Source organism: Macaca thibetana, chromosome 4 (assembly GCF_024542745.1).
Source record: "Macaca thibetana thibetana isolate TM-01 chromosome 4, ASM2454274v1, whole genome shotgun sequence".
NCBI classification, from domain to species: domain Eukaryota; kingdom Metazoa; phylum Chordata; class Mammalia; order Primates; family Cercopithecidae; genus Macaca; species Macaca thibetana.
In genome coordinates this window covers 36948407-36961209 of record NC_065581.1, presented here as the reverse complement: position 1 = coordinate 36961209, position 12803 = coordinate 36948407, and the positions used below count along the sequence as shown (strand labels likewise).

At 54.1% G+C, this 12803-nt stretch overlaps 1 protein-coding gene across 1 annotated transcript; it reads right to left on the bottom strand.

Moving 5' to 3' along the window:
* Positions 1 to 625: 625 nt before the first annotated feature.
* Positions 626 to 10939, bottom strand: MAPK13 (mitogen-activated protein kinase 13). The gene is made up of 12 exons (XM_050787778.1): positions 9975 to 10939; positions 9253 to 9382; positions 7979 to 8037; positions 4380 to 4488; positions 4178 to 4207; positions 3695 to 3742; positions 3458 to 3572; positions 3274 to 3345; positions 2232 to 2311; positions 1914 to 1992; positions 1641 to 1817; positions 626 to 1386 (listed from the first exon to the last, which is right to left on the bottom strand). Exons 1-12 carry the CDS (start codon positions 10091 to 10093, stop codon positions 1307 to 1309), a joined length of 1098 nt encoding a protein of 365 aa, XP_050643735.1. The 5' UTR covers positions 10094 to 10939; the 3' UTR covers positions 626 to 1306.
* Positions 10940 to 12803: the final 1864 nt, after the last annotated feature.

The following is a 12803-nucleotide window of genomic DNA, read 5'->3' as shown; positions in this document are numbered from 1 at the left end:
CTGTAGGTTGATTTAGGCCTCCCAACAAATCAAGTATGACTGAAATCCACTAAATGTCTGATATCCATCAGAATCACTAGGCTTGGGTCAGGGCGAGAGGTCCTCATTCAAATGCACATTCTAAGGTCTCAACTCCAGACCTGCTGAGTCACAAGCCCTGGGATGGGGCCCAGGAATCTGCATTTTAACAATTCCCCTGGTGCACAAGGAAATTTGAGACCCACTGTGCCCCTGATAGCTTGTGCACATGGAAATTCGTTTCTCAGATAAAAACAGAGGTTCTAGCCACTGTCAGGTCAAAGCTCTGGAGAGCTGTGCCATCTCCCAAAGGGAGCAGAACGGTTTGCCATCAAGCCAAGCAAGAGCCCATTTCTGCCTGTGCAGCTCGCAGTCTCCAAGCCTGCTGTTGTTTCATATCTTGATTGCTTATCACTCACCCAAAATAACCTGAATGCAATCGCACCAGCTGCAGCTCTCTCCGCAACTCCCTTAATTTAGCAGCCAAACACATTTGGTTCCTTCACAGAGCACAAGGCCTCAGCACAGGGCCCAGGAAGGGGCCCCTCCCTCCCAGCTATCTGTAGTGAGTTGAATCATTTCCCCCTGGAATTCATGTTCACCTGGAACCTAAGAATATGACTTTATTTGGAAATAGAGTATTTGCAGGTGTAATTAATAAGGATCAAGATAAGATCATACAGGATTAGGGTGGGCCCTAAATCCAATGACTGTTGTTAAAAGAGGAGAGAACGGAAAAGACAGAGACTGGAGTGATGCAGCACTAAGCCGGGGAATGCCACGGACTGCCCACTGCCACCACGAGCTAAAAAGAACCAAGGAAGGATTCTTACCCAGAGCCTTCAAAGGGACCACAGCCCTGCCAACACCTCCATCCCAGATTTCCAGCCTCCAGAACTGTGAGGGAATCAAGTTCTGCTGTTTCAAGCTACTCAATTTGTGGTAATTCGTTAGAGCATCCCTAGGAAACCAATGCAGCATCACTGCCATAGGCCCCTGGCCTGGCTCAGCGCCCTCTCAGCCCCACTCCAGTGGGAAGGAAAGGTCCCCACCTGCAGGCAGTTCTCCAGATGGGCAGTTTAACATGGCCCATTAGGATCAGAGCTAGTTTCTCCCAACCAACATCTTTGAACTCTGCATCTACTAGGCCCATTCCCCACATAAGGAGAAGGACCCTTCTGTCCTCTGCTTGAAAGGCTGTATTCCAAGAAGGGCTGAGTTTGGTAGTGACAAATAAATACTGGTCCTTGGGCAGTGTCTGGCCAGCGGTGCCATGTGAGATGAGTCCCTACAGTTTCATGCCACTCCGGCGCCGCGAGTCCTTCCGGGCAATGGGGCTGAAGTTCACAATCTCCTTGTAGATGTGCTCTGAGAAAGGCAGCATGGTTTAAGGTGGGTAAGGAGGTGCTGAGGCGAGAAAGTCCACCTCCCTTCAGAGAGAGCATGGAGGGCGAAGTCAGCTCAAGGAGAAAGAAGCACCTAGGAGACAATGCCCACCAAGAAGGAGGGGGCAGGAGCCTTAGGTGGCAGGTAGGGCTGGCAGAGGCCAGGCATAAAGATGGAGGAAGCAAGGAAGAGAGGCTGCAGGTGGAGGCGAGGAAGCCCGAGGCCCCAGCTCTTACGCTTCCATTCATCCACTGTGAGTTTCTCGTGTTCTAAGGAATCATCAAATGGCTGTTGGGCCTCCGTCTCTTCCTCAGGGTCCCGGAAGGGTTCAAAGAAGGGATGGGTGAGGGCCTGCGCGGCTGTCAGGCGCTTGTCCACATCTAGCTCCAGCATCTTCTCCAGCAGGTCCACGGCTGCAGGGGCAGAGCCATGAGCCTCACACCGGGGCGGGAGAGCCCGCCCTTGGGGATGCACTGAGAGGCCCCTGGGGAGCGAGCTATGAGACTCACCCTGGGGGCTGGCCCGCGGGAAGAGCTGAGTGAAATCCTTCTTGGGGGTCTGTGGCAGGGACTGGATGTAGGATTTGGCCTGGAAGACAGAAAAGCATCAAACCCCTTAGGGCTCTGGCCTCAGCATGTAGAGCAGGGATTTCAGAAAAGCCTCAGAGCAGGGCTGAAGGCTCAGGTCCGGGTCCACGGTGAGGTGAAGACAAGAGCGCTTGCCAGGGTAGGAGGATGCTGCGGGAAGGTGCGGGTGAGCCTCCAGCCCACTGGGCCCAGTCAGTCAAGCACACTCCCAGGCCAGGCTAGGTCCCATTTACCACCCACCGCTTTGTCGTTCAGCTTCTGCACAAACTCCGTGCCTGGCACCCCGGTCACTTTCAGGATCTGGGTCAGCTGGTCCAGGTCTTGGTGGCAGGTTAAGGCTTAGCCTTGCTCTCCTGGTGGGTCTGAGACTGCCCTTCCCACGACCCCACCATCACTTCACCTGGGCACCGTGGCAACTGATTGTCCAGGCTCCAGCCCTGCCTAACCACCTCCTGCTCTCAGGAGAGGCTCATTCTTCAGGGCTCAGGGCTCTGGAGAGCTTTCCAACATGCCAGGCTGAGGGGGTTCCCTACTGGACAAATACATGTGGACTTCTCAGCCTTCATCCAAGTCACTCTTTTCTGTTTCCTCATCTTCTCACCAAAGGCCTGTCCTGCACACACAGTCACTCAGTTAATGTGTGCGGTGCCAAAATGTATTTTCCACGTGGTGGTAGAATTATAGGTGACCCATTTTTCATCATTTTGCTTATCTATCTATCTATCTATCTATCTATCTATCTATATATATATATATATTTTTTTTTTTTTTTTTGAGACAGGGTCTACTCTGTCACCCAGGCTGGAGTGCAGTGGCATAATCTGGGCTCACTGCAACCTCCACCTCCTGGATTCAAGCAATTCTCCTGCCTCGGCCTCCCGAGTAGCTGGGATTTGACCACGTTGGCCAGGCTGGTCTTGAACTCCTAACCTCAGATGATCTGCCCGCCTTGGCCTCCCAAAGTGCTGAGATTACAGGCGTGAGCCACCGCACCCGGCCCATGTCTGGCTAATGTTAAAAAATTTTTTAGAGATGGGGTCTCACCCTATTGCCACCTCCGGTCTCAAACTCCTGGGCTCAAATGATCCTCCCACCTTGGCCTCCCAAAGTGCTGGGATTACAGGCGTGAACCACCGCATCCAGCCTTATCTGCATTTACAAATTGTTTTACAGGGAGTATACATCACTCTCACATTAAGAAAAAAAAGACAGTTGTTTAAGTAAAGTGTCTGTTGAAGGAAGGAATCCCTAGATGGAATTTGGCTTTTCCAGCAAAGGATACAATCTTTCCCCTTGAACAGAGTTTTCCCTGTCAGCATCTCTGCCATGATACAGCCCACAGACCAGATGTCCACTGCAGAGGGAGGGGGAGTGTCACCTGGACTGTCTGACTGGGGCCTGGCAGTCAATCAGCACCGAGTGACCAGATGGCCCCAGGACTGCCCTCTCAGGCGCTGACCACTGACCTGTCTGGTTGTAGTGCATCCAGCTGAGGATCACCTCGGGGGCCCGGTACCAGCGGGTCACCACGTAGCCAGTCATCTCGGCATCTGCATGCCGCGCCAGCCCAAAATCCAGGATCTATGGCTCGGGATAAATGGAAAAGGAACTTGCTGAGAGGAGGAGGCTCTGGGAGCGGCTTCCAGGGGCTTCCCTGGGGGAGGGCCCATCCCGCCTCTGGGCTGAGCCTGCAGCCCACTCACCTTCAGTTCACAGTCCTCGTTCACAGCTAGGTTGCCTGGCTTCAGGTCCTGGGGAGAGGACAGGGAGTGCATGCTAGGCTGAGGCAGAGATGGAGCTTGTCCTAGCTCCACCACCACCCAGGGGTGTGACCTCAGCCAGGCCCCTTCCCCTTCTGGGCCTCAGTTTCCTCATGTGTAAAATGAGGGTGGGACTAGGTGTTCTCTCGGGGCCCATCCAGCTCTAAAATGTTCCTGATTCTTGAAGCCTAAAACACTCAGCTCAGGGCTCACTTTGTCCGCAGCAATTCCCCATGAAGTCCCCTGGGACACAGCGACTCTGTGGAGCAGGCCTTCCTGGGCCGTGGCTGGGTCTGAAAACTCCACATTCTGGGCTTCTGGGAAGTGTCCTCTCCCTCCACCTTTCCCATTCCTTGATTACCAAAGAACCCCACACCCAGGGATGGGACAGGGGCCTCTGAAGACCATGGCAGAGAAAGCACTCACCCTGTGCACGACCCCAGCCGAGTGGATGTACTGTGTGTGGGAGAGAGAAGGGTGAGTCCATGGCCCAGTTTCCACACCAGGCACTTCAGGCTGGCTCAGAAACCTCCTCCGACCTGTAACAGTGTGCTCCCTCCAGCCTCCCCCAAACCTCAGGTCTCGACAGCAAGGCACCCCTTCTGCCACCCTCCAACTCCCCACCCACCTTAAGGCCTTTGAGCATCTGATACACCAGGTACTGGATCTTCTCCTCACTGAACTCCATCCCCATGATCTTCTGCAGATCCGTCTGCATGAAGGGCATCACCAGGTAGCTGGAAGGCATGAGGGCTTCTTGGGACAGTGCTGGGTCCCACCCAGCCCCAGGTCTGTGCTCAGAGGAGGGGCCTCAGGGCAGAACAGGGGTCATAGAGACACCCTCCAGTGTGCAAAAACCAACCCCACCTCAGCCAGCCAGATCACCACACAGGCCTCTGGGCTCCTGGCTCCCAGCCTTCCTGTGGCAGGCCGCCCAGCTGGCAGAGCTCAGAGTAAGCGCTGCAGTCGGAGCGTGCTCAGGAAAGCCACATGGAACTGTGTTCCCACTCTTCAAAGGTACTCTCTCCTTGCCCTCCTCCACACCCCAGGGAAAGCCACAGCTAGGAGTTAGAAACATCTGCCAGTATTTCCTTTGGCTTCTGTCCAAATATTTTATCCCTCAGAGGGTCATGCCCAGCTGAGATGGCTCCACAAATAATATGTCCACCTTTCCAAGAAGGAAACAATACAACAGTTTCCAGGAGGGTGGAAGGGGGACATGGGGAGGCTACTGCAGCCTCTTAGGGAATTGCACAACAGGATAAGGCCAGCAAAATGTAACTGTTGTAGCAACAGCAAAGTCCAGGACAAAGACAAAAAATAATAAAAATTATAAAATAGGCCAGGGGGCATAGCTCATACCTCCAATCCCAGTGCTTTGGGAGACGGAGGCTGGACAATCGCTTGAGGCGAAGAGTTTGAGACCAGCCTGAGCAACATAGGGACCCCATCTTTTCCCTCCCTCCCTCCCTTCCTTCCTTCCTTCCTTCCTTCCTTCCTTCCTTCCTTCCTTCCTTCCTTCCTTCCTTCCTTCCTTCCTTCCTTCCTCCCTCCCTCCCTCCCTCCCTCCCTTCCTTCCTTCTTCCCTCCCTCCCTCGCTCCCTCTCTCTCTCTTTCTTTCTGATGGAGTCTCGCTCTGTCGCCCAGGCTAGAGTGCAGTGGTGCAATCTCGGCTCACTGCAACCTCCGCCTCCCAGGTTCAAGCGATTCTCCTGTCTCAGCTTCCCTGAGTAGCTACAACTACAGGTGCGTGCCAGAATGCCCAGCTAATTTTTGTATTCTTAGTAGAGACGAGGTTTTGTCATGTTGGACAGGCTGGTCTCAAACTCCTGACCTCAGGTGATCTGCCTGCCTTGGCTTCCCAAAGTGCTGGGATTACAGGCGTGAGCCACCGCGCCTGGCCTGGACTCCATCTTTCAGGAAAAAAAAAAAAAAAATAGCCAGGTGTGGTGGCATGCACCTTTAGTCTCAGCTACTCAAGAGGCTGAGGTGGGAGGATCACTTGAGGTCAGGATTTCGAGATCAGGATGAGTAACATAGTGAGACACCATCTCTATAAAAATTTAAAAACAAAACAAAAAGCTGGACATGGTGGCATGCATCTGTAGTCCCACCTACTTGGGGGTCTGAGGCGGGAGGATGGCTTGAGCCTACAGGTTGAACTGTGTTTGTGCTACTGCACTCCAGTCTGGGCAACACAGCCCTATCTCTAGAATATAATTTTTAAAAATTTGTAAATAAATATTACCTTAAAAATTATAAAATATATATATATTTTTGAAAGGACATGCTGGAGGCATCTCCAGGAGACTCTGGATTTTGGCAGCCCTCTCCTGCCTGACCACACACCTCCCTCGGGGCCCTCTCCATGCCCAGTCCCCTCCTGTCTTTCCCCTCCACTCGGGCACTGGTTTTTTTCATCTTGGCGACAATCTTCCTGAAGCCTCTCTGTGCTAGAACCACATTCCCTTGATTTTGCGCCTTCAACTGACCACCCCTTCTCCCTCTCTCACCACCAAACTTCTAGAAAGGGCGGTCCACATTCCTGGATTCCACTGCCTTAACTCCCAGTCTTGAGATAACCTGGTTTCTGCTTCCCTCCTACTGCCAGACTGCTCAGCTCAAGATCACCAGTGAACACCCAACAAACACACCATGACTCCCTTTTCTTCTGACCTAACTTTTCACCAAGTCTGAAACTCCTGGCCGGGCGCGGTGCCTCACGCCTGTAATCCCAGCACTTTGGGAGGCCGAGGCAGGAGGATCACAAGGTCAGGAGATCAAGACCATCCTGGCTAACACGGTGAAACCCCATCTCTACTAAAAATACAAAAAATTAGCCGGGCGTGGTGGCAGGTGCCTGTAGTCCCAGCTACTCATAGTCCCAGCTACTCGGGAGGCTGAGGCAGGAGAATGGCATGAACCTGAGAGGCAGAGCTTACAGTGAGCCGAGATCACGCCACTGCACTCCAGCCTGGGCAACAGAGCCCTAGACTCCATCTCAAAAAAAAGAAAAAAAGAAAGAAACTCCCTCTCAATTCTTTGCTGACTCTCCTCTGCCTCCGATCAGGCCCTCTCAGCTTCTTCCATCTGCTTATCCTCTCGGATCTTCTCTTTCATGTTGATATCTGAATCAATACTATCTTACCGCATTCTATAACTATCTGTTCCCAGGTGTCAGCTATAATCCATCGGTGATTATTCCAGCACAAATCCACATCCCTAGCCCAGACTTTCCTCTGCTGAGGTTCATATTTATTTGCAACTGTGATTAAACATTGGAATGTTCACAGTCTCTTTAAAAGTAAAGTGTCCAAAATGGAGTTCATTATCTTTCCCCCAAGATCTGCTCTTCCTCCACCTTGTATTCCAAGCAGAACCTGCACATCCCCCTACCTCTGCCACCTCACTTAGCCACTGCACCCCAACAGACGGAACATTGTGTTGGCCCTGCCTCCCAAATGCGGCCTCAAGTCTGCTCTTGGCATCCCATCACCTCTACTTTAGATCACTAACACTGACCTTCAGGCTCTCCCCTCTGCCCCAGAGCTGCTTCCTACTCCTTTCTTGGTGCTGCCAGAGTGCATCCCCCAAATCCCATCTGAACAGATCACCTCCCTGCTCAAATCCCCAGGTCTTGAGGCTGCCTGTAGGATCAATCCAGATTCAGCTTGACCAAGCCAGCTGCTGGCCTCTACACACCACACTGACTTCTCCATCTTGTCCACATAGTCCAGTCTCATTCAGACACTGCACGGGCAAAGCTATACATTTTGCAACTAAATGTTCTGGTTCTCTGCCATTCTATGAAACACCCCCATCAGCCAGAGGCAGCCAAGGCTTCTTAATCCTTGCTTCGTGCTAGAAAGAGTTCCAAGGTCCAGACTCACATCTGTGTCCCCAGGAAAGGTGAGCTGGTGCTAACCCTGTGAGGACTGGCAGATGTGTCTTCATGGTGTTAAAACTGGGTAAAAAACAAAGCAGCTGTGCAGACCTCCCCCTGCCAGGCAAGCACCCCACAGAGTCCTTCCTGCCTCTTCCTGCCTGCCTTTGGCCAAAAGCATCTTTCCAGAGAGAATCACCCTTGACAGGCAAAGGCACTGGACTGCCAGGGAAGGAGTTTCTCCCCACCACACCCAGAACAGAAACCCTGGACCCTCCCCACCTTGCTCTCCGGCAGCAAGTAAGGCCTGCAAATGCCCCAGAACCCAGTGCAGCCCGACTCACAAGTCATGGAAGTTGCGCAGGGAGGAGGCTGGGGTGAAGACATCCAGGAGCCCAATGACCTGGGAAAAAAGTCACCTGTGAGGGCTAGACAGATATTTCCTTCTCCTCCCACCTCCTCCTGGGCCCTGGCCATGCACAGGGCCATCCACCCTTTCCTAATACACCACAGGCAGCAGGAGGCATGTCTCCAACCTTCTTGGAAGCAGTAAAAAGGGCAGAGGCCTAGAGGAATCCCCTGGATTTGGTGGGAGTTTGCAATAAATCATGACAGAGAGTCAGGCTGAGGAGAAGGGAAGGTGGGGAGAAGAATGAGGTGTGCTCATTACTTTCAAGTCTGGTGTTCAGGGCAAGCAATGCAAACCCACTCTCAACTCACACAGGCAGCAGGAAAGCATAAGGGGAGGGCGGAAGGGAAAAAGGAGGGAACAGGGAAGGAGCTTTCCAGCCAGCAAATGCCCTGCCCCGACCTTGGGTCTCCAGCCACATCCATCCTTGCCTGCCACAGGGCTGGTTCAGAGCCAAGGGCAAGATCACCCTGGCTGGAGGAATAGGGGAGGGGTTTGCTGGAGAAGGATGGGCTTAAAATGTGCATAACATTTTGAAATGATTCTTTGAAATGTCTGCCCTCCAATCTAGGTATCCTGCAGCAAAGCCTGCCTGCCAGCTGAGCTGGGCCCCTGGTTTTCCTGGCTGCTTCTATCAGACAAGCCAATCTGATGGTCATGTGCTTAGACCCTGAGCCTCGCTGCCCAGATTGAAACCCCAGCTCTGCTACTGACTAACCATCTAACCTGTGAGACTTGCTGTGCTTTAGTTTCCCTGTCTGTGACACGGGGCAATAGAACTCATATATCATTAGGACCAGATAAGTTAGTGTATGCAGAGCTCTTAGAACACAGGAAGTGCTCAATATGTGTATATTGTTGTTATCAGGGTCACGTGGACACAACACTAACTAGGATTCTAGTCCCAGCTAGCCACAAGTTCTCAGACATGGAACCAATTACAAAGTTCCCCTGTGCCAATTTCCTCTGTAGGATGAGACAGTCTGTACCTCACAAAGTGTGTCCTGCCAAAAATACCCTTTGACCCCTTCCTGGAAAGTGGGCAGGGCAGGTCCCAGTACCCCCTCCTTTCAACAGTGAGGTGAGAGGCACCATCGGGGAGCAGGGAGGAGACTGTCCCGAGCTCTCCACACCGGAGGCCCCGCCTGCGCCTGCCCCTGACTCCCCAGGGCAGCCCCCGCCCCATTCCCCGGGGCAGCCACCGCCTACGTTCTCATGCTGCATGTGCTTCATCAGCAGCAGCTCCCGGTAGGCGCGCTTGGCGAAGATCTCGGACTGAAAGGGCCGGCTCAGCTTCTTGATGGCCACCTTCTCCCCTGACCGCTTGTCGATGGCCGAGCTGTGGGGCACAGGCAGGTCAGCAGGCGAGGCTCTCCTCCTGGGCCGTATCTCCCAGATCGCCCTGACCCCTCCCACTGGGCAGCTGGGCTGAGAGGGGACGATGCCCACCACCTAGAATATGGGGGAGCCCCGGGACGCAGGGCAGGGAGTGGGAAGTCAGGCAGGAGCTGAGAGAGGGGCACAGCGCCAGGGGTAGCAATCGTCTCATTGCGACGGGATCCACAGCAGGGAAGGAGTCTCACTCTCTCTGCAACTTGGCGAGCCACCTCCCCCTCTTGGGGCCTCGGTGTACTTGTCTGTAACAGTGAGGATCTGCCCGATGAACTCCGGGATCTTGCAAGGGCATAGTCCTGGAGAACCAGGCCCAGTCCCAATTCGACCCACAGAGACCGCACTCAGCCACCCGGTGAGAAAAGGGAGATGGCGGCTGAGTGGCCCCGGGGAGGGCGCTGCGCCTTGAGGTCCGCGGTCAAGGTGGCGCTGGCGAGGGGCCAGCCCAGGGCGGGCTGGGAGGAAAGGGGAGCGCACTGCGCCAGCCCCGCCGCCCCCCGCGCCCCCCCCCTCGCCCTCCAGCGGCCCGGGGGTCTCACCACACCGCGCCATAGGCCCCGCTGCCGACGTGCGTCGGGGACACGTAGGTCTTGGGCAGCTCCCAGGCGGTCTTGTTGACGTCCTGCTTGTAGAATCCCTTTTTCCGGATGAGGCTCATCCCGGGCACCCGATGTCGGCGGCCCCGGCGTGGCGGCTGCGTTCGCGGCCCAACGGGCTCCCAGCGCCCCGGCCCCCGCTGCGCCCGCCCCGCGCCGCCCGCTCCTCCCCCGAGCGAGGGCGGGGGCCCCGGGCCGCGACGCTCCCACCTGCCGGCTCGCCCAGGTGCGCTGGGGCCGCCACGCCCGGGCCTGCCCAGCCCTGCGCTCCCGCGCTTCCGCCCGGCCCGACGGAGCCCCGGCTGCAGGTGCGGCCCAGGCACGGGGTCAGGGCTGCCCTGCGGGACCCCGGTGCCTCCCGACCGAGCGCCGGCCAGCGGCGGGGCTAGTGGGTCCAAGCAGGAGGCAGGAGCCGGGAGGCAGCGCTTCCCAGCTCCCTCCAGCCCTGGTCTCCGTAGGAAGAGCTCCTCGTGACTGTGAAGACACAGGAAAGCAAAACAAAACCCCACAACCTCTTAATTATGGAAAATGTCAAACATGCAGGAAAGAAGTGAACAGAGCAAGCCAGCGCTTCTCACACTCGAGTGTGCTCAGGAATCCCCTGGGCATTTTATTTGATTAAAATACGGATCCTGACTCAGTAGGTCCGGGGTGGAGCCGAGAGTCTGCATTTCTAGCCAGCTCCCAGATCTGAGGCTTCTGGACCACATCTGATAGGAGGGTCAATGAACCCCCGTGACCCCGATTCCTCAGCAACCGCAACTCATAATCAATCTTATTTCATCTACATTCCTCCCCCACCATCGTTTTGAGGCAAAACCCAGGCGTCATATCATTTTCTTCATAAATATTTTTGTATCTCTAAAAGGTAAGGATTTTAAAAACTACATATACACAATACTTTTTTTTTTTTTTTTGAGACGGAGTCTCGGTCTGTCGGAGTGCAGTGGCCTGATCTTGGTTCACTGCAACCTCCGCCTCCCGGGTTCAAGGAATTCTCTGCGTCCACCTCCCGAGTAGCTAGGATTACAGGTGCCTGCCACCACGCCCGGCTAATTTTTGTATTTTTAGTAGAGATGGGGTTTCACCATCTTGGCCAGGCTGGTCTTGAACTCCTGACCTCGTGATCCACCCGCCTCGGCCTCCGAAAGTGCTGGGATTACAGGTGTGAGGCACTGCGCCTGGCCCACAATACATTCTTAAACCTAAAATTAACAGCACTAATTCTATAATGCCAAATATGCATGCAGGTTCAAATGTGCAGAATTTTTGTTTGTTTGTTTTTGAGATGGAATCTCACTCTGTCACCCAGACTGGAGTGCAGTGGCGCCATCTCAGCTCACTGCAACCTCCACCTCTGGGGTTCAAGCAATTCTCTTGCCTCAGCCGCCTGAGTAGCTGGGACTACAGGTACACACCACCACTCATGGCTAATTTGTGCATTTTTAGTAGAGATGAGGTCTCACCATGTTGGCCAGGCAGGTCTTCAATTCCCGACCTCAGGTGATCTGCCCACTTCAGCCTCCCAAAGTGTTTGGATTACAGGCGTGAGCCACTGCACCTGGCCCAAAAGTGCAGCTTTGAAGACAGTTTCTGTGGGCTTCCTAAGGCCCTATGAGGACAATGACAAATCAAGGCCCTTGCCACCTGTCTGGTGGCCTGTGCAGCCTGTTGGAGATTCTATGCTCAAACCACAAAGGCCTCTGAGGAGCAAGGTGGGGAGGTGGGGGAGGAAATGGCTGCAAGGGCTCTGGATGCCCAGCCTGACTTGTCCACCCCTCTCTGGCCCAGGCATGGGGCTGCGGAAGGGGCGGGGACCACTTGCTTCACTTTGTGGAAAAGAGAAAAGGTGTACTGAACAAGGAAAGAAACTTGCTAGGGGCTTACGGCAAGCCTGGGGTCCACACTAGGGAGTCTGCAGCCCCCAGACTCTGTGCCCCAAACCCTCCCGGGCAGTCCTGCAGCCTCAGGCACAACTTGGAAGACCATTCTGAGGTGAGGGTGGGGTGCCGGCATCACACAATAACGCCCGCCATTATTTCAGTCAGGCAATCTGTCTTTTCATTTCTGGCACATGGCAATGTATCAGCAAATGTGTGGAGAATGAATGGAGGAGTCAGCCCATTAGATGTAAAAAAGTCATTTAATAAACACTTGTGTTTGCCATGTGCCAGTCATTAAGTGTTTTATATAACTCACTTAATCCTGGTAAGAGGCCTATGAGTCAGTACTATGATTATCCTCATTTTAGAGATGAGAAACCCGAGGTACAGAGAGGCTAAGTAATTTGCCCAAGGTAACACCGCTGGTAAGGGCAGAGCCCGGTTGTAGAGTCCCTGCCCTTGGTCGTGAGGCTCTGCAGTGGCCTAGAGTTAAGAGAAATGCTCCTCAAAGGAAATGGCCTTGCCCACATCATAAGGACATGTCTACTGATCCAACTGGGTCTCCCTAGTCCATCCTGCCCTGGGGTATCTGATATTTTCCCCAACCTTTTCCCTCCACCCTCTACTCTGACCCTGAGATCCCATGGGAGCCTAAGGAATGGGGTTGCTTGCCTGGGAGTGCTGCAGGAGTTTTGGACCTTTGGGATCGGTGGCACCAGTGCAAGGTACCTTGATTCCAAAGTTGCGGTGAGGTCCAGGAAGCCAGATTTTAGGCCGGACGCAGGCAAAGGAGAGTAAGTACGCTCAGAGATTCAGGTTTTCTTCTGGTTTGAGGATCCAGTAAGGAAAGGGGCTAGGATGTGGCACCAGGTCAGGATGGTGCTGCATG

Coding starts and splice junctions, on each gene's coding strand:
- MAPK13 (XM_050787778.1), bottom strand. CDS start 10,093: ATGAGCCTCATCCGGAAAAAGGGATTCTACAAGCAGGACGTCAACAAG. Junction 1,993..2,231: donor AGAAGCTGAACGACAAAGCG/GTGGGTGGTAAA, acceptor TCTGTCTTCCAG/GCCAAATCCTACATCCAGTC. Junction 1,818..1,913: donor CCCGCGGGCCAGCCCCCAGG/GTGAGTCTCATA, acceptor CTGCCCCTGCAG/CCGTGGACCTGCTGGAGAAG.